Raw genomic sequence first — 21,688 nt, forward strand, 5'->3', positions numbered from 1 at the left:
TGTCAAATCAAAACGGTGACTGCTCTCGGAAAAACAACTTCTCTGAGGATCTTTTCCAGACTTTTACATTTTTTAACGGACTTTTTTCGATGCACGTGAATGTTGTGCATCTTTGGGTTTGTTGCCATGACCAGTAATAACTGTGTAATAACTCGTGGGGAAGTTGACAAGTAGTTCGTTTCCACACGAGCGCGCCGTGGACTTCTCTGGAATTGTACCTTTTTATTTTTTTTCTTTTAACGGTGGTTCTTCGACTCAACCACTTTTCCCGGACTTTTGGGTTCTACTCACAAACATCCTCTGAAGTCAACTTTCTTGTCGTGTTCGCTTCTTTCTTGTCATGTTGTCGAACACGGCGCTTTACGCGGCGAAGAAACGGAAGAAGCCGGTTCAGAAAATGTAAGTACAAGTCGATAGGCTTTTCCCCCCCAAAAAATGTTGTTAATATGTGAATATATTTCGTCAAACATGTTCACAATGTTTCCCACATTTGTATATCCGAATAAATTATATATCATGCAATAAATATAATTGTTATTACTTTAAACCCAACTGTGAATATTTAAAAAATCATCTTAAAATACATTTTACTTGAAATTTGATTGTGAATTATATTTAATAAGAGCACGTTTTAGTTGCTGTGCAAACAAGAAAAATGTCTCTGTCTGTGTGTCTATTTTAGCTCTGGGTTGTTTTTGTTTGCGTAGATGAAGGTTATGTTAGCTTGAAACAAGAGAAGTATTGTTCTACAAAAATGCTGTACAACTCAACCTACCAAGAACACTACAGATGTTTATCTCATCTGTAACTGAGTACATAACAGCATTTTTTTCTAGGTAACTATGTCAAATGTACTTTAACTTTAGTCCAACCTAAGCGTCATAGAGTACCATATACATATTACATTTCAGTTTATTTACATTTCAAGTATTTTTATTATTTTCTAATAATATCATTTGACACAAACCTTTCTTGTGATTGATAGTTTTAAAATTATGACAATTATGTAATTATAATCTGAAGATGAATTTAAAAAATATATTGAAACCTGTTGTATGAAAATCATGTGAAAGAAATTCAGTGTAAAATATTACATGAAAAATGTAATAAGATGCTAATAACAATGATTTCACTCCAAGGTTCTATCAGGACACAACTTCTCTTTATGGAAGATGATCAGTTAAAGCTTCAGTTGTTTGTGAATATATTAAAATATATATAAAGGTGACTTTAAATGTTTTTAGTTAACTCTAAAAACTATGTCACGACTTACTGCCCCATCCATGAGGTATGATGATTTAGAATGTATACTGTTTTAAATATTTGTTGTAGTAATATATGATTCCAGATCAGCTAATGTAAACAAAAGGCTCTGGCTCATGTCAGTGAGGCGGACTGTCAAACAAGCCTTCCTCAGGGAAGACGTTAGAGAGTCAAACATATGGAGAGAGAATCTATTAACGTTCTCACATTGTGTACACATGAATGCAATTGAAACTTTGATCCATTTTTCATTTTGCTAATATGTACTTTCTCTATTCACAAAGTCTGCAATTTCTATTTGAGCCATGCTAAAGAAAGTGATTTTCAATATGACAAGTTTTGACCCAGGCAGTTCAATGCCCTCTCTTCTCTGCACCTTCCTCCTGTAGCGTCAATTTAACGCACAATCCTGCATTTGCCCTGCTTTCACGGAATGCTTTTAGCGTGGGAAAATGGGGATTTCTAACTCACACATATTAAAATGGTTTTATGGTCCTTCTACCGTGCAGCTTGCCTGACAGACCCTAAGCCCTGTTCAGGTGGCATTTCAACCACAGTGATGTGAGAGAGCTTCTGAATAGTTTTTAAAACATTATATATACATTTTGTCAGTCTTTGTGGTTTGTATTTTAATAGTAACACTATCTATGTTATACCTTTATTAATCACTAGTGATAATTAATTCTCCAAATTCACAAAAATATTATTAACTAAACTAATTTGAAAACCCAACTCTCCTGACTCCTCGCATGTTTCAAATGTTGAAGTCTTTCTCTCCAAGATGCAGAAACTCCCCTATCATGACCATGTTTTGAAGCTATTACTTTATAAAGTTCTCCCCTGTCTTAATATCTCAGAACGGGAGGTTACGAGAGCAGATCTAAATACACAAGTCCCTTTGAGGTGAAGTTTTCCGTGTTGATGATGCTGTGTGACTAACCTCGATGCTTGTGTGTGGTGATGGTAAACAAGATTTTAGTGATAGAAAAACATTTAAAGACATTTTCTTATGTAAATATATTTTTAAAAAAAAAGAGTTTGTACAAACAAAAACATACCGACGATACAATAGAGGTCCGAGATCTATTTAAGACACACTTAAATCAACACATAAGTTGCACAAGTCTATTAACAGGAAATGCCTCATTATAAAAAAGAAAAATGGAACAATGCTTTTGCTTTTGTAAACAGTATTTTTCAACTTGTGTTGAACTCAATTCCTTTTGTTTATCTTTTGTTAGACGTTCTACCAGTTTAGGCTGGCAAAATAATCTTCCCTGCTAGACCAGCATGGGTAATGTCAATGGTCCGATACAAACACATACAAATTGAAGACTTCAAGTTGAGATGTATTTGCTTGAAATTGTTGTACGGTGACGGTTTTGTGAGCTGGGCGGGAAGAAGAAAAAGTTCTGCTCTCTGTGATTGATTTTTTTTAGGCTCAACAAGTTGGACGTAGACTCAAGTGTTTGATCTACAACCACAGGCCCGAGCAGGGAACCCGGGCAGCACTCGGCCAGAATGGTGGTTTGAGACTGTGTGGTACTACCTGCATTAATCACAATCAGGACGTGGAGCGAGAGCTCACTCACGCAATGTTTCCACGAGGGAGGAGTGAGGGTGGATGTCGTAATCTGAGACTAGTGCTGTGTTTTTATTCCCTCTCCTCCTCCCGCTGCCACAACATACTTTTTTTTCCTGTCTTTTCTTTCTGTCTCTGTTTTTAGAGGGGGGTTGTTTTTCCCTCCCTCGACTAAAATTAACATAGTTCTGTGTCACGCAAACGCTTACGTAACATTGCTGCGTTCACTCACCTTAAACTTTCTCAAAAACTTGCACAGAGAGTTTGAGATTATTGAGAGGAAAGTCTGCCTGGAGTTGGAGACTGTGTCGCTGCCCCCAGGCAGGGTTTCATTTTTGTTTACACGGCATTCTCAAGATTTATGGTCATTGTTATAGTAGGATTAAGCGAGACTTTCAGTCACCTACTTTAGGATGTTTTTTCTTCTCCCCAGAAGCGAAATAGAAGTGGTTTACTCCTCCTGAGTGACTTATCTCACCACATGTGATCATGCCAATCGTGATTTAGAGGTATCGCCATATTTCATGATAACTCGACACACACAGACGGCAAGATTTTGACTTCTGGAAAGTGTTTCCCCTGGTTTTGGGATGGTGGCTGAACGGATTTGCTCCTGGCATGAGACAGGGAAAATAATGTGTTCTTTGGAGGCTCTGGCGAAAAACTGTATGTCCATAAGCTTTAACACTGTACAAACTCCAGCAAATAAGCAGCAAAAATTTGGAGATTTTGTGAAAACTTTTCATGTGGTCAAGAGGTCTTTGCTCTGCCTCAAGACTGGCTTATTCACATTGGCAAGAAAAATGTATTTATGGACTTCAACAAAACCACAACCGTGGCAGCGTGAAGCAACTTTTCCATCCTCCACTGCACATCCATCTCTGCTTGTTTTGATGTATTGCCTTTTTTATCATTTCATCACTCCAGGAACAATGACAGATAGATGTTTTTCCTCTGGTTTAAAAACTCAAACTCCTACTGATCACCACAATTATAAATGTTTTCAAAACTACTTTCACAAGAGTGGGTGACAAATATGTTTCATGGTGAGAGACAATGTCTATGACGGAGTGAAAAGAGGGGTTTTCCCACGAGTGATCAAAGGCTGGTTTATGTATCTTTTATGTATTTTGCAATAGTTTATAAAAGCAGGGGCTCAGTTGTTCCTTGAGAATATGACAAACAAATATTACTTTACAGAGCTCAGATCTGCACCAGGCAAGCCACATGGAGGTTTGAATGTATTTTGTTGTGTTTTAAAAAGTCCTGAATGCAACAGGAGGGCAATTCATCAAAGGATTATTGGATGCGTCTGATGCTTGTGCTTGAATTGTGCAAGAGAAATACTGAGAGTAGTCGAGATGATTAATATAAAGCCCAGTAGTTATGCAAGACCCTGGTGTCAGTTTCTTCTTCCTCATGTGTTCATCTGTTTCCTTTATCAGAACTCCAATAATGGAACTGGCGCCATCAACATATTTAGTTTCTTTTGTCCTGCATAGGTGTTGATCTACACATAGAGAGGCTTTGTGTAATTACATAGGAGTGTTTCTTCAGGTCCAGCTTCAGCTCTCTCGCCCTCACTCACTATATAAATCCCCACCTCTACCAGGATGGATCCTGGCGATAGCGCCAGGAGCAACAACACTGGCTGCTCATTGTTCTGGCAATGTGGAATGTGGTGATAGCAATCTTGCCTCCATGTCAGATATGTTATTTTCTCAAGTATTATTGGAAACTGATCAAGATTTAGATGGGCAAGGGGCTTCCCCATTCTTCTTCTTTTTTCCCCTCCATTCTTGTAGCAGAATAACATTAAAAAAATGTTTAACCACATTGAATATACACATCATGCTATATGTCATATTCACAATGCTATTAACAGCCATTCAGCACAATGTTGAGGAGGACACTGTTAAGTACAGCATGTTAACCAAACCAGCATTTTGTGTAATGTGTGCTAGTGGGACTGTAAAAGAAACGGTTTGTTGCACATGGAGACACTTTGTACTACATTTATTTAATCAACTTTCAAGTCCCAATTTCTTAAAAACATGCAGACCTTCACGTGCTGCGGTGGCCTCACCTGACCTGAATTCCCTAGAGAGCTTTTCACTCTAACATCTGAAACTGATTTGCCTAAAAGGTCTACAGCTGTTTTCTTTGAGAGAGAGCAGAAACAGGAACTTGTATATGCCCTTGAGCAAGATATCGTACTCCCAACATTGGAATGGTTTAGTTCTTCCGCTAATGCATTACCTGTCTGTTTGTGGGAACATATAGATGAATAGAGTAAATCATTTATCAACCTTTTTAATTCATATACCGAAAAGAATGCTGAGGCCTGTGCAGTGGCAAACTTTGTTAGGGCTCAGAAGATCACTTTATATTTTATAAATCTTACAATTGACATGCATAATATTCTACCAAGAGTGGTAGAATTAGAGTACTATACTGGAACAAAAAAACACACGATTTGAGATGACCAAGGGCAGCATTAAAATAGCATGATTTAAACGTGTGTGAATAAAAAATCATCTGAAATTTTGAATCTCAAGACTATGATCTAGTATGGTTTTTAGAGATTCCACCGCTGTCTAATCACATGGCATTTAAATACAATCATCTTTCCTCTAATTTGTCATTGTGGCTGAACTCATGGAGTTAAGAGAGTTAAAGTTCTCTATCCAGCACACCCCAGACAGAAATTAGACCTCCGAGAAAAATCTAGTTTTAGGTAAAAGCCGTAAATGACATATTAATTGCAGTTACAGTATAGATGATATCTACTCATTGTTTTACCATAAAACCACCACCATTAAGTATGTGTTGTTTTGTGTGGATAGAAATACACTACATATTTTTGGGGGGATCTGAATAAGCACATGTTTATTTATAGTTTAACATTTTCATTATAACACTACTAGACTAAAGCAGGCGTATCACCATTTGACACTTGATTATTTAAGAGGGCATCTGATGTCAGGCAGCTCACCTTGACGCTTGGCAACAAGAGCTGATGCTCATTGTCTCAGGGGATATAATGGGTGCGGTTGGTATTTTCCACTGTGAATGAGAGAAGCCTCAATAATGAGATTATTATTTGATTATTTTTCAATGAAAATGACATTAGATAATAAGATTATCTTGAATCCCATTCATTTATCAAATAAAAAAAAACATCCAAGCAACATGGTCTCAGTTTTCACTTGTACTTAATTTAACAAAGCATTTTATTTTACAATACTTATTTTACAAATTTTGAATACACTTAAATGTTGACATACTGACTAATGAATAATTAGGTAATGGCAATGTTCTCTGTTTTCATCAAAGTAATATATGTAATTATTTGTTTTAATTACAGACCTAAGCCCCCACCTCATGATGGAGTTAAATCCAACCCGTCCAAACGCCATCGTGACCGACTAAACGGGGAGCTTGACAAACTCACTAGCTTGCTTCCCTTCCCTGATGATGTTCGATCGAGACTTGACAAGCTTTCTGTCCTCCGTCTGAGCGTGGGGTACCTTAAAGCCAAGACGTTCTTCAACGGTAAGTTACAAAGCATCTAGTCCATCTTCATTTAAAAATGCTTTTTGTCTGTAGACTGGGCGTTAGACGCTTCTTAGCAGTTAAAGTATGATCTTATGGGCTCTCAGATAACTTTGTTTGTGCAACCCTAAGCACACTCAAGCCACTGGCCGCCAAACACTTCCTGCCCCTAATGTACCAGCTTGTAACATTGATCCATAAAATGAATAAATAGTGGCCGTCATATCTCAGATGGTAGACTGGTTGGCTTGTGGCCTGAAAAGTTGTGGATTCAATCCCAGTTCCGGACAAGATTGTGGTGTTGGGTCCCTGAGCAAGACTCTTTACCCTTATTGCTCCTGATGGTTGAGCTGGTGCGTTGCGTCACAGCCTACTCCCATCAGTGTGTGATTGTGTGTGTGAATGGGTGAATGTGTAACTTAGTGTAAAATAACAATAGAAAAGTGCTATATAAGTAAGAGCCATTTACCATTTAGTAGAGCCTGACCTGGTATTTGTTAAACCAAGATTCTGAAGTGAATGTCTTGGGTTGCTTTGGTGCCCTTTATGCAGAATTATCTTTGTCTGTTGCACGAGTTAAGAGCTGTTGAAGTCAAATGTATCCTTTCATCCTTAGTCATCGCCAGGATTTTGTGGGATTTCAGTGTTCTAGCAGCCAGAAGTAAATTTGCTATGAAGAAAGTAACAAACGATGTGAGTATTTGCATGTTAAATGTAAATAAAGACATCTTATTTGATGTTATTTTATTTTTCTGAAGTATAAACCATCATAGAAATCTGATATAAATAAAATATGATTTGAAAGACAAAAAACTAAAATAAATTCTGTAAAAGTTTAGTATGGATAGAATTTTTTCAAGTTTTGAATTTGCTAAGTGAAAGAACAGTCAACTGGACTGACAAGTTGAAGTGGCCAGCGTAGCCTCAACTCAATAAATGTGGTTTCACAGTTTCAACTATGCCTCATGACTGCAATACCAAAATGGCAGAGACTGCAGTCTAATTCAAAACCTTTGATATAAATAAAAAAATTATTTAAGAAAGATAGAACAAAATCAAGCTAACAACATAAATAAATAATAATACCTTTCTTTAATTTGTATTTTAATAAACACTTAACATTGTATTTATATAGGTTCATTAAAAGGTCACAAGAGGGTTTACAGAGTAAATTGTAAACATATTTTGAAAATATTAAATATTGTGTTTTTATCTCTGGTGGATGTTAAACATGGCGGGAGAAGGTTATTCCAGTTCCTCTCATTGTCTAGCTGCTTCTATTTAAAGATTGAAAGGCGTGCTGGGCAGCTGGGGGCACATATCTGTTCCGCCCCTTGGCTAACTGTATATATGCAGAGAGACCTAATAGTGCTAGACATGACAGAACACATATAAGAAATATTTTAGTAAACAGAAGGAAGAACACTGTGTACCTACAGTATATGCTATGCATTTCTACAAAGGCCATCAAATAAACACTGGAAATGTTTATATTCTGTAACTGCAGACACTCCAGTTACTATTATATACAACGTCCCAGAGTCTTCTAAATAGATTAAGATTATTCATTTCCTGTGTTAAATAAAGGCCTAAAGGAGAAGTGGTTCTCAACTTGTCTAGGTTTCAGACCATCTGTCCATCTGTCCATCATTTTTTTAATATATTGAAAGAGAAAACAGTGGTTGGAACCTGATATAAACTATGATATCATGTTATAATTAACTAATCAGAAGGTACATTTTGGGTAAACCTTTTTTGGGCTGAATAAGTCATATATATGTTCGGTAGTCTTACTAAAGTGAATAATAAAATCTTTATCACTTTTTACAGCATGTACACACTTATTCCATTAAGAATAAAAGCCAATCACCCTTTTTTACCCAGGCAAAGGCCTGCAACCCACTGTAAAAGGCTTTGTGACCCACTTTGTGGGTCCTGACACGACAACTCGAGTACCACTGTCAGTGCTACATAGTTTTCTTCATTTAGCTTAATCTAAAACAATTATCTAAAATAAGTTTGAGACGATAATTTAATTAAACTTCAAATATTAAGACTAAATTCCAACTTGGGCAAAGCAAGCAATAATCCCTGCGATCACATTCCAGGCTCATTATCTCATTCAGAGCCAACGTTTGCAGGCAGACTGTCTCCACAGCCTGAGCTTCAGATACTTAATTTTCTAGAAATGTTTGACAGCGAACAAAGACCCAGCAGTTGAGTGGATCTTGTAGGAGCTAGTGGAGAAAAGGGTGCTCTGTACTTTTCCTCTGGTCCCTGTCTCGTTTTCCTCGGCCAAAGTCTTCGTCTTGATGGGAAAAGCTGGAGGGTTCAATCCCATGGTTAACACTAACAACGATGCCATTGTTCACAGCAGTGAGCACGGTCTGAACGAGACCCCCCTCATTATCAACCTCAGAAACTCTTCTTTACTGACCATTTCAGTAGACTGGACTTCAAAACATTTAAGGCTGGAAAACTAATCTTATCTCTCCTTAACTTGAAGGAGAAATTCTTATTTCCTGAACCACATTTGTTTCTTAATATATATATTTTAATTGTATAGAATGTGAAAGTAGATTGAGCGCCATCATAAGCAGGTAGAACTCGCATAGGAGTTGCTTGGGTCGTTTAAAAAATAAATGTTTTTAAATGTAAGATTTAACGTTGTCAAATGACAATGTGTCATTTTTGTCCAACTGTTCATCGAAATCTTCTCTTGGACTTCTGCGGATACATTTGCCAGTAGGTCTCTTACCCAGTGGGAGAAAGAACAGCTTGTAATATACAGTTTATTGGTGTGTGATGTAGCACATCTCTGTTTCCTACTGTAGAGTGGTGAAGTGGTGGACATTTATTTTCCGGAGAGGATTTGTTTGGGTTTGTCAAGTGAAGTCTTCATCCCTTCCAAGCTCCGTCACACAGTTCTGACTTCGGAGAGCCATCATTTGTGGTCTTATAATAGCTTGTCCCTCCTCTGCAGGGCCTCAGGAAACACACACTCACACAAGTACACATGTACTGTACACACTCCTCTCTTTTGTTACTTTAGTCTCTGTCTGCCCTTCCCCCCCTTTCCTCATGCGTTTTCCAGATGTTTTTCCAGTGATCCGATGTCTCCGCAGAGTAGAATTGGTTTTTTCGTCGGGCTTCCTCAGTTTAAACCCAATAACCCTCAAAAGTGTTTGGTTTGTAGTCAATTATTTAGTCCCATAGATAGTTCAGGATCACTTTTTACCATGGTTAAGTTGAGAATCTCTCTAAAAAGTTGACTAGAAATATGTATTACTTATTTTTACTTATGAAGCCAACTCTACTTCACTGAGCAACAATAAATTAAAATCTTGTCTAAAGTTCAATTCAGTTTGTGTCAATAGATGTTTTACCCACTATGGTGTCCCACAGTCCACTGAGCATCAATACCCCAGAGGAGGAAAGTAATTCAAGCACAACATCAGTAAATTTGGAACCAAGCCACTCACAACCTGCTTTGGAGAAGAACATGCAAGGCCACAGACCTAGTGTGAAGTGGCCTAAGTCCAGCAGCAAGAAAGAGTGGGCAACAATCGATGCAGACCTGTTCAAGATCCTAGTTGGAATGAGAAGAACAGTGGAAAAGAAACTGGAGAAAATGGGAGATCTGATCTACACCTATGGAGCAGAACGATCTGGAACAAAACTGGACAGGAAAGGACAGGCCACCAACAACCCCTCCCAAGTTAAAAGGCAGAAAATAAATCGAACAACTTGTCAAAGAGAAAAGGAACTTGAGGAAACAATGGAAGAGTGGGAATTGACCTCCTGCAAACAGACCTGAAGGGACGCCTGGGAAGACTGTGGAGAGCTGAAAACCTCAGGATGTAAGGAAAGGGCGAGGACATCATTCTACAAGGACCCCTTCTGATTTGTGAAAGGCCTCCTAACAAAGGAGAACCGCGGGTCAATTAAGGTGCCATAGAGGGAGTTGTAAGACCACCTGAAAACCACTTATAGGACAGCCAAAGATTTGAACAGAAGGGAATACCACCAAATACGCCACCAATACCTCAACCAGAACACCAGCTGGATGACTCCCCAAGCATCTTAAGGTTTCTGTGGAGACAGATAAAAGTCATACGGACCAAGCAAACCATCCCAAAGGTGTGGCAAAGAGTTGGTGGAGTCCCCTAAGGAGAAGGATGCCTCAAACATTGATCAATTCCGACAGATCAACCTGTTGAACGTTAAAGGGAAAAATGATAATTTACCTGAAGCCAAACAACTTAATTGACACATCTTGCAGAAAGCTGGAATACCTGTTTTATTAGGATACTTGGAGCATACAAGCATGATATGTCACCAAATCCAATAAGCCAAAAGGGAAGGAAGAGACCTGCACGTTTTTATTCCTAGATCTAGCCGCCCAATTTGGTTCCGTCCCACAACTTTCAAGATCTGCAATTCTGTGTCAAAACAGCAGAATATACAACATCATGGCAATCTTTGGAAGTAGGAATAATGGCTGGATGTACCATCTCCCCAATAGCGAAGACCTCGCTCTCTGTCAGGGTTGAAACTGTGATGCCTGCAGATTGGATTGCTCCCACACCTGATGAGGCCTCTAACAGTGTACGAGATCCCCAAGATCTCGTGTTGTCAATGATTTGGACAAAGTTCAAAAGCTGGATATAACAGTAAGTTCATATATCAAAAAGTGGTTTGGCCTCTCGCGTTGCATCAGCAACAACTGCTTGTATGGAACTGCCCATCACTAGCATCACAAGTTTAAATATATCAAGGCTGAACATGACCCTGACTGAGTCTAAATAAAGAGCACCACAAGCTGACATGGAAGGATCTTTGGGAAATGGAAAGAAGCCAAATCAGCTTCATCTCCCGAGCCACCTACGATGTTCTTCCCACACCGAGGAACGAAACCAATGGTTTGGAGAAGATCCTTCTTGTGCACTCTGTCAAACCCCTGCAACACTAAGTCACATCCCCACCTGCTGCAAAAACCAGGTTGTTATAGGGCCGCTACACTTGGAAACACAAACGTCCTGAAACAACTGGCGATTATCCTGGAAGGAAGGAGAACTACCAACAGTGCCCTCCGTCCCCCAGTACCTAGACACAAAAACACCATCCCCTTTGTGTGAGTAGGACAACTCCCAGAAAAGCAATCTTCAAGAATGGAACCAACCCTTCTAGACCCTGTCCGGGACTGGATGATGCATGTTGATATAGGCCAGAAGCTCATCTTTCCACCTCAGATCATTACAACTAGTCTCAAGCCAGACCTGGTCTTGTTGTCAACCTCCAAGATAGCGGTGTTCATTGTTGAACTCACTGTACCATGGGAGGCAGCAGTTGGGGAAGCATATGAACCCAAACACCTGAAATATGCAGACATAGCAGCTGAGGCAGAGCAACACAGCTGGCGTGACCAGGTGCCTCGGTTGAGGTCGGTCATCGAGGCTTCATTGCCACCTCAACATCTAAGCTTCTCAAGGCAATGGGAGAGCTTCTGACGATCCGTCAAGTCATTGTCGGAGACTGCTAACCAAAGGCACTTTAAAAATAAATTATTTCTAGAATAGTTACAAATGATTCAACTAGATACACAGATGATGAACTAAAGTGATATTACATGGTTACTACTGCAGTACATAACTGACTATTGCTTTGGAGGATTTGAAGCTTCACCAGACGAAACCTGTAAATCATGTGTACTAATCCTTCTGCAGTGTCTTGAAGGAAGTCAAGTCTATCAGAGAAAGTCAGGGCTCTGGGCCAACAGATAGGTGTGTCCTTACTTCTTAACCTGCCAATGCTGGCGCCAGATAGAGTCACACCCCTGAAAGAAGAGATAGCATCAATCATTTTTATTGTGTTTTGCTTTTTAAACTTTCGTCACAATATACATTTGTATACACCAATTTTATAATCGAAAATGTAAACCAACTTCACACACAGATACTATGTCATGTGAGAAGCTTATTCTCAATGAATTAAAATGATATTCCTTAAATGATTCTTTGTAAGCTGCAATAATGTTATCATTGCAGTTCCGACTGTAGTGGTTGGTCGATGTAACTTAGGTTTAGGTTATTGCTGACATTGCTATAATGAGAAGCATTTCTTTTGATTGATCTACACACAATAACAGTTTCATATCAACCTGTAACTCCCGACTCTGATATCTTGTCGGTTATCCTTCACTGAAGTTTTTTAATGAATATACAGTGAGTTTTTTTTACTGAACCTGTTGAAATAATGAACAATATTTCTTTAGTTTTCTCTGAGAAACATTTCTGGACTCCCCCTCAGCATTAATGACAGGGAAGTGGAAAATGACTGGCAGTAGGCACCGCCTTTCTCCTGAATGAGAGTTTACACAAGTGGAAATGCAACAATCACTGGATCATAACAACGCTACCAGATTGTTTGGAGAGATGCTGCAGCGACATCGCTTGTAGTTGCTCATCACTATCTTATCCATGGTGTCTATTAGTGTTTTTGATGGGGTTAACCCTCAACTACGAGAAGTGAATTTGGATATACCTAAACAAATCTCCTCGACAACCAGCAATATATATGCAGAGGATTATGTAGAACCTTGGGATCTAAAAACATTGCGACATTTAATCAAACATTACTTTTTGATGTCACGAGAGTATGTATATGTATTGGTAATAAAGTTGTTTTTTTTAATATTTCATAACTGCGAAAGTGATAGTTCACATTAAAATTCTAATTTTCTACACACCCTCACCCTTGGGAGTAATTTTTTCTTTTTTGAAGTTACAGCCAGAAATCTATATCCATATGATGGTCACAAACGGGGCTCAATTTTCTTCGTCCAAAAAGACAAACATCCAAATGCTTCCATGCTGCATCTCTGTAATGTCTCAATGTCTCTTATAATGAAACCTCGACATTAGGGATTGTTTAAAAAAAACAACAACTATTTTTTTAGGCTTGTTTTTAGTGAAAGCTAGCTACATGCTTAGTTGGCTCATAGTTAACAAGCTACACTCTCAGGAAAAAGGAAAGTTGTGCAAGCCCACAGTGTCAAAGCAGACACTATTTACCCGGAAAAACACTTGATTCATTTTTAACAACAACTTAATTACAAGATAACACTACAGACGAGCAGTATGGAGGTATTTGGAATATTTTTAATTGTGTCTTTTTGGACGAGGAGGAAGAAGTAAATGAGTGCTGTGCGCAACTTTCATGCGTACTTACATTTCTGCACTTATAACTCCAAAAACGCAGGGAATACTCTGAAAATAATCCCACCTCTTAGACATTACAGTGAGTAGAAAATTAGAATTTCTTTAATTATCATCCTCAGAGCTGGCCAGTGTTCCGATTGTGTTAGGTGCCTAAAACCCAATTATTGCGAGAAGAATCTTTCGACAATTTTATACCTTTATGATTTATTTAATGTGTATTCTACTGTGGATAAATGGACCAATAAGAGTCTAGAAGGATGTCATTGAAGGCATCATGTTGGTATCATTATGTGCTTCTATGTGTTGGGCTGAACACAGTTACAATCCTTCGATTTCCATTTGTGTCATTTTGTACTTTTCTATGCCATCTACTGTTATCTGTATCTTCTTTAGGTGATCAGAAAAGGGACATTAAAGAACATCCACAAATTTGGAAATTTCATTCAGTGCAAGTCTGGTAGTTTTCATTAAACTGGTTATGAGCTAAACTGATGTAATCCGCAGCTCACTCTAGTCTTTATGCCTTTCACAGTTTTTGTTAAAGCCTGTAACACTACATTCAGAGCTGCCCTCATTTCTATGAATATTTTTACTCTTTGAAATCAAAATTAATAATTGTTAGGGATCTTTGCCACGAAGAAAGATGAGTGAAGTTGGCATACCATATGCTATTTGACGTTAGTTTATGTCATGTTTTTCACAAACCAAACATGGCTCTCTGTGCATACATGTAATGATATTAAAGGAAGTCTCTCTGATCATCTCTAGGTTTCCACCGTGATACATGGTTTCACGTTCTTTGTTTACATACCTTAGCAGTAGTAGATGAAAGAGGAGCTGGCGCCTCCTCCGGCTGGTTCAGACATGTCTGCACACCGGTTGTCCTCGAGGCCCTAAACAATGAACGTGGTTGTGTAATCGCTCCTCTGTGTGGAGCGACAATTTAACCCTCAGTTGACTTACAGCTCACCTAAGTGACGGCTAAAATTAGCAGCCATTACAAATGATCGTTTCATGCCTCAGCAGAAAAGGCTTTCTGTGAAAAAACTTCAGCGGCTGCTTTTGATCATTTATAAATGCAATTGTGTCAAATTCTTTCAACATTTTTTTGGTCTTTTATTTAATAAGAGCTTCGAATATTAAAATCTTAACACATGTTTTGTGTTCAGGCTTATTGGAGCAACACATGGCCACATTTTCTCCATTATTTTTAGCTATTCTTGCTATTTTTGGGAGGAATCAAGGTTTCAGATAGATGCGGCGTGAAAGATATCAGTGTCAGTCACACCCAGCAACCAAACCTGATCAACAACATGAACAATGGATTAGGTGAGATTTAATTCCAGAAGACTTGGATATAAAACATTTTGCAGAAAGAGATCTTTGTCTCTACAATTAATCAAATGTTATGAGCTGAACTAACTTGAGGTTGTCTGGTTCTATTCTAGGATTTACAACTGCTTCATTTTTCCTCATTCATTTTCAAAACTGTGCCGCTCTATATAGATTCACTGTACTTTCACTTTTAGTTTGGTATTTCATTGATTAACATATAATTTAAGGCCAGGTAAAGTTATTTTATTATTTTAAAAATATTAAAGTTTGTGGCGTTGTGTCCCTGAGCAAGACTACCCCGTTTGCTCCTGATGGCAGAGCTGGCGCCATGTGTTGCAGCCTACTCCCATCAGTATGTGATTTTGTGTGTGAATGGGGGAATGCATGGCTGTCAAAGCACTTTGTGACCCTGGTCTAGAAAGGCGCTATACAAATAGACATTATTATTATTATTATTATACTTCCTGGTTACATCTGCATAAGCAGGCATTACGACTGAACGTTGTTGAAGTCACACATTAACTCAGGCTTGAAATCTCATCGCTTTGAGATCATATTTGAAACATTTTGGTGGGAAAGATAGACTCTCACATGCAGGGTTTTGGAGCTAAAGCTATGAAAAAGATCATTCTTTACTAATCATGGATCTCCATGATGTGTGTCTTCTTTTTTTAATGGAGTCAATGGTCTTTAAATTACTATTGCCGGAATGTGGAAATACCCTTTTCTGACCTCCCTGCGTCTTTGTATTGAATTTCAATGATGTTTACAAGACATCACAGTGGTTTGGTTGAATGAAATTGTATAAATAAAATAACGCCTTGGAATGTCTTTAAAAGTTACGTTAAAATGCTGTTTAGTCTTGCAGCTTTGGTAACGTAATATGGGAAAAGATATAACATTTTAGAATACTACCCTGTTTTAATATGAATATGCTTCAGCAGTCATTGTATATACATGTAAAGTTTACCGCTAAAAATACAAAGTACTTCTAATTTAATGTAAGCCTGAGGTTATTTAAATAAACACCCGATAATTGAATACAATTACTATTGTTTCCAGGACTATCTTTGTCTTTGTGTACACAGATGGCATGCTGATTAAAATTGAATCCCAGAATTAATCTCGCCAATATCGTCATTAATTTTCCTCATTCCAAAGATTAAAGTTTCCAAATGGAAAAGATAGAATGTGTTGTTTTTAAATGGAGGTGTAAAATGAGATGACAGACAAGGTTTGTTCAATCCCAAAATGTTTTCCTTTTTTTCATTTTCCTTAATGAAAGATAAGTATTTGCACTGTGGTCAAATTTCCAAGTGTGGTCTGGACCTGGTAATATGATCACCCGCACCTCAATGTTCAGTGGCTTCATTAGGAAGCTTTAGTTTGTAGTCTTTTACAATTATTTATTTTCTCTCTCTATTAAATAAAGACACACTCACAACAACATGTATATCAATGGCTAATGTTCAGTTTGATACGACCTATTGCTGTGTTTGTATGCTTGTATGCTTGTACATCTGCTTCACTGCTTATGCTAAGAAGCAGCTGTGAAAATGTCTTTGGTGCGGAGATGATCTCTGGGGTCTGAACAAAACCTCTTTGATTATTACCCGTCTCACCCCCCCACACACTTCTCTCTCCTTACTCCCTCTCCAGGCTCCCTCTCCCTCGCTCTTGTCTAAATAAACTCTTGACACGCAAGTCCACTGGCTGCCTGCCGACCTGTCTGCCGCTGAGAGCTTGTGTCAGTTTGCGCTCAGAGAACCAGCAGCCGGCCAGTTGACAGACTGGCTGATAACTGACTGCAGACTGTACAGACCGGTCCCAACCTACTCAAGTCAGTCAGGCAACATGTTAAACTTAGTGTTGGTAACTTCAGGGTGAAGTTTGCTGCTGTATAAATCTATTTAAAATCGATGAGTGGTTCATAAGCATTGAGATCGTTATATATAGTTCTTGTTAGTTATTGTTCTAGTGTACTTATGGTTTGTTTTGTAATCTTTTTTGATTGTTGTAATTAAGCTATAAGCGAAAGTTCAATCAGAAAGACTTTTGTGTTTCCTTCTCTCATCTCTTACTCAGCTGGGACTTTCTCTCCATTAGGGCTGCACGATATATGGAAAAAATATTGCAATATTGGCACGTGCGATAAGCATATCGAAAACATGTAGAATCATTTATAATTATTTAATGGAAAAATCAAGATTTTTTCTTAAAAGCGCACTCCGCCCAATAGGCGCGACTTTAAAAGCGTGTGGTCCCTACATCCCGCTTCGCTATTGGCCAGAACCAGTACACACTAAGCCTCAGCGGACAGCGTGTGTAGTAAACAAGCATGGCGTAAGACGAGGAGTGAAATGCCGATGGAAGCTGCGAGCAACTTATAACAAGAACACTTGGTACCTCAGGGATTTAAATCTACACGGCCACCTTAGAAACTACGACAAGGACCTTTACACATGATATCAGTCAACAACTGCACAGAAGACTCTGGTAAAGATGGGAAAGCGAAGGCAACCTCACAAACCGATAAACTCAAGACGACACAAAGTACTGACTGCATTCGTTACGCATTGTATCGCAAAATGCACTTTTTAATTCAATTCAGTATGTAACGATGGCTTTTTGAAGCTTTTAAAGGACACAGTAAGAGTAAAAATTCAATTTTTGCTGAGGATATCAACTGCCTTCTTCTACACAAATTGCAATTCCAGAGACTTATAAAACTTGTGTCAAGACTGTAAAGTTTAAGTTAAAAAAAATTATTTCTGCTGGTACAAAACTTGAAGCTCAACATGTTAATGTTTACAATGCTGATACTATTTGAAAATGATTCTTTGCAGAATAATGGAAAAGACAAGACATGCAAATATCTGGACCTTTCTACGCTTGAAAGTATTCACATTGATTTGTGTATTTTTTGTTTGTGTTTACTTTTTTTAAGACTCATTACATTTTTAGGTGAAAGAAAAAAAGAAATTGCATTATATCAATATCGCAATTCTAGACACCAATATCGTATATCGCATTTGTTTCCAATGGCGTGCATCCCTACGTTCCATTCATTCTCTTTCACTTCTCAAACATCTGACCAGCGCTGCAGACTCTTCCTCGTCCAATCACAGCTCCTCCGTAGACCAATCATCACTGACGGTCAAGTTTAAATCTGGATCACCTGCTGTCAGTTCTTCCTTGCAGACGTGCAACACATCCCTCTTCCTCCACATGCACATAAAGTCTTGGTGGTTTTTCATCTCTGATTCTCATGGCTGCTGTCGTCTTCAAGTTCCTCAGCAGTGCCACCGGATCCAAGATCTCTCCATTAACCTTCTACGGCTCCTTCTGTTCTCTATGTCCTCCTCTCTCTCCCTCCTACCTCCTCTCTCCATCGCCTGTCTCCTCCCATTCCCCTTCCCCATGCTCTCCCTTTATCCAAGGCGTTGCAGCAGAAGAGTCTGGTTCTGTTCAAGTTTCTTCCTCAGAAGTCAGTTTGGCCTTACAACTGTTGATCTTGTGATTTGCTGGCACCTGTTTTCCTTAGATTAGTTTTGGTTAAATGACTAGTTCTCTATTCTAAATAACTCTACTTTTCCCAGTTATGATTAAAAAAGATTACAACCATAGTCATTATGATTGTTATTATTGTTATTGCATATGTATATTCCGAAATGCATAAATGCAATATTCTTTTCTAGGAAAAAAAGTTACCTTGTGAATTTCAGAAACAGCATTGGACTATCACTGTCACATGTGCTTAACAAAGGGTCATACAACTTACATCTATATTTATGCATTTATTCTTTTCTCCAAAACAATTTTTTACCCATTCATACACTGATGGCAGTAGGCTGCAACGTAGTGCATCAGCTCATCCAGTTTCCATCTAGGTTCAGGTATCAAGACAAAAACAATGAAAATGGCTGTGAAGGATCTTATGAGAGGCATGTAAGTGCCAGAGAAGATATCGGCACAGACATGTGCATTAATGAGCTCTCCCCAGAGTTAGAATAATACAAGTGCCATGTCGTAATACCTCAAGCGCTCTTGTCACATACCACCAGTTAACACAATGAGATTAAAGCTCTTGCCAGGTCAGTTTCTCGTTACACTTTCCTGGTAGGTTGAAAAAATCTCTCAGCACTTCATATGAAAACACTGTCTCTGACCCGCTGTAAAGCAGTTTGGTGGTCATGTGACATGGACTCTCTGGGCGGTCGTCAATGTTGTGTTGTGAAGAGCATTGTTAAAATAGTTCTACAGTGTGAGTGTATAAAATGAAAGCAATCACAATAGAAAATGTTTTTTAAAAGACAAAATAGTGTCAGAATGTTGTGCAGTGCTGCTTTTAAATACGGCCAATTAACTACAACTACCTATTCTGTATTTGTTGCTGTTAATGATCGGCTCAAAGGACTAGAGAAATGGGATTATGATGTCATCAAAGTATGTGAGGGAAGGTTCTTTTTGTGGTTGAATCTGTTGCCAATAAATGACTTTAAGGAAAGCAATAATTGTTGACACTACTGGGAGAACTAAGATACCTCGACACAGTGCCAATTTTCTATTGAATTGGATCCAACAGAGTCCAAACAATATATCATACATCATCATTTGAACATTATCTCCTGCCGTGACGAGACTCATTCATCCAGAACAGGCGGATTTGCTAACTTGTGTTTCTCAATGCTTCTTTGTTTCAGACGAAGATCTCATAGATGTGTGTTGTTTAATTAGTGAAAAGCAACATTAATTCCTTGCTTACTGTTTTGTAGAGGTTTCAAATTCAGACGTGTTTGTGCAGAAACCAGTTCTTATCCAACTTCCAGTCAAGATTCCTGCATATACTGTATGTGTGTGTGTGTTTGCGCGAAGGTGTGCACGTGCTTCCTGCTCTCAATGACTTCATGGCACGACAGAGAACACTTGTGTTATTCTAACTCCGATACAAGTTGTTGCATTCCACATTCACTCTTCATATACTCGTTTTTAGTTTCCATCCACCATTTAACTTTGTTAATTTTACACTTTCAATTCTGTGTGTTTCTCTCCTCCTCCTCTAATCTATTTTCCCTTTTATGGAGGGTCATGTTTTCCCTTTACTTCACCAGTGTCACCAAATCTCAGCAATCACTAAAAACTTTAGAACATATTTGTTCTCCTTCTCCTGGCTCTGCTTCATGAGGAACTACACCAACATAACTTCAAGCATTTCCATATTCAAGAACGCATAATCATACAAACCATTTAAAGCCAGTTAATCATATCTTTTGTACCCTTTGAGTGGTGTATCCGTCTGCCGTCACATTAAGTGTTTTCTCTCGCTCTCTTTGTCTTTCCTCCATCAGACTACTTCCTCCCCATTTTCAGCTCAGGATGCTGGGGGTTAAAAGTTCGCACGCAAGGCTTAGTCTGTGTATTTGTGTTAGTGTGTGGCTGGTTGTGCAGGTCAATAGTTAGGTGCTATAGTAAATGGAACATGCTTCAATCATTTGTTTTGAAGAACTTAAAGCAGCTTTCCTCATACCATGTAGTGTTTCTTTGTTTAAGTTCACTCGTTCTACTCTTTCTTTCTCTTTCCTGTGTATTCTTTGCACTGGGTGGAGCTTAAGTTGTGACCTTTCGTTCTCAGGGTTATTGGAGCAAAGAGCCAAGAATGAGCCTTAAACAACACATACTCTTTCGTTTTATATTTAAACCATAATAATGCTGAGAATTAAAATAATAGTTCACACAAAATTCCTACTTTACTCATTTTCTACTCACCCTCACATGTACTAAGGGTTGAGATTATTTTCAGAGTAATCTATTCCTTTTTAGAGTTATAGGTAAAAAATGTAATTCAATTTTAAATATAGGGACTGCTGCTCACATATCTTCATCTTCGTCCAATATAACAAATTTAGAAACACTCAAATATCTCCATGATGATCATCTTTAATGTCCATCTTGTATTGAAGCCTTGACATGACGAAGAAGTTTATCCTTATTGAAACACATTGCAGTGTCAGTGCACATGCTCAATATTCATGCTGGTGGCCTAGTAGCTTCTGCAAAAAAACAGCTTAAAATACATTTTTCTGAACTGTTTCTCAAGTCTAGGCTTCAATACAAGATGGACGACACAGGTCTTTTTGGACAAAGATGAAGATGGAGACACCTGAGCATCAGTTGCTTCTTTAAAATGTGCAAGGGTTCAACTTGGTGCAGGTCCAGGTTCGTGCCTGGTGCATGACAATGCGGAGCCATATCAGTTAAACTTGACTTGAACTTAACTTAAACTTGACCATGAAATGAGACTAACCAAAGGTTGGAGCCTCACAGCTGCACAAGATGGTATTTGTGACTTTCCCCGACAATGACCTTGTGAACCATATATGCGGTTGAGTGATGGGTATGATCCCAGACTGTGTGCTGGGGGTGTGGTTGCCGTGTGCAGTCCAAGCACCCAAGGGTCACCTGCTGTACATAGTCAGGAATGTAAACATTGAGACATCGCGGACAGTCTCTGTCTTATCTGAAGGTCAGAGATCATAGTCAAGCTTTTGCAGTAACAGTGTAAATGTGGACTGCACTGTTTTTGTATGTGATATAGAAGGCATGATTAAAGTCACATCTGGTTCGGGATATCATCATAAATAGCCTGCAACAATTCAAAATGTCTATTAGCAATGACCTCACCGGAATAAAATAAATGATATCACGAAATAAGTTTAACATCAAAGAAGCCCGA

The 21,688-nt window shown here is 38.5% G+C and overlaps 1 protein-coding gene across 1 annotated transcript in view; it reads left to right on the forward strand.

Annotated features, from left to right (window-relative positions):
* LOC148080181 (aryl hydrocarbon receptor-like) overlaps positions 1–21,688 on the forward strand; it is a 32,899-nt gene continuing 11,211 nt past the window's right edge. The window contains exons 1-2 of the mRNA XM_087791790.1: positions 1–399; positions 6,213–6,400. Coding sequence (XP_087647916.1) covers positions 341–399; positions 6,213–6,400 — 247 coding nt within the window. The 5' untranslated portion in view covers positions 1–340. The remainder of the gene's footprint in view (positions 400–6,212; positions 6,401–21,688) is intronic.

Source organism: Callionymus lyra, chromosome 5 (assembly GCF_982586985.1).
Source record: "Callionymus lyra chromosome 5, fCalLyr1.hap1.1, whole genome shotgun sequence".
Classification (NCBI taxonomy): Eukaryota; Metazoa; Chordata; class Actinopteri; order Syngnathiformes; family Callionymidae; genus Callionymus; species Callionymus lyra.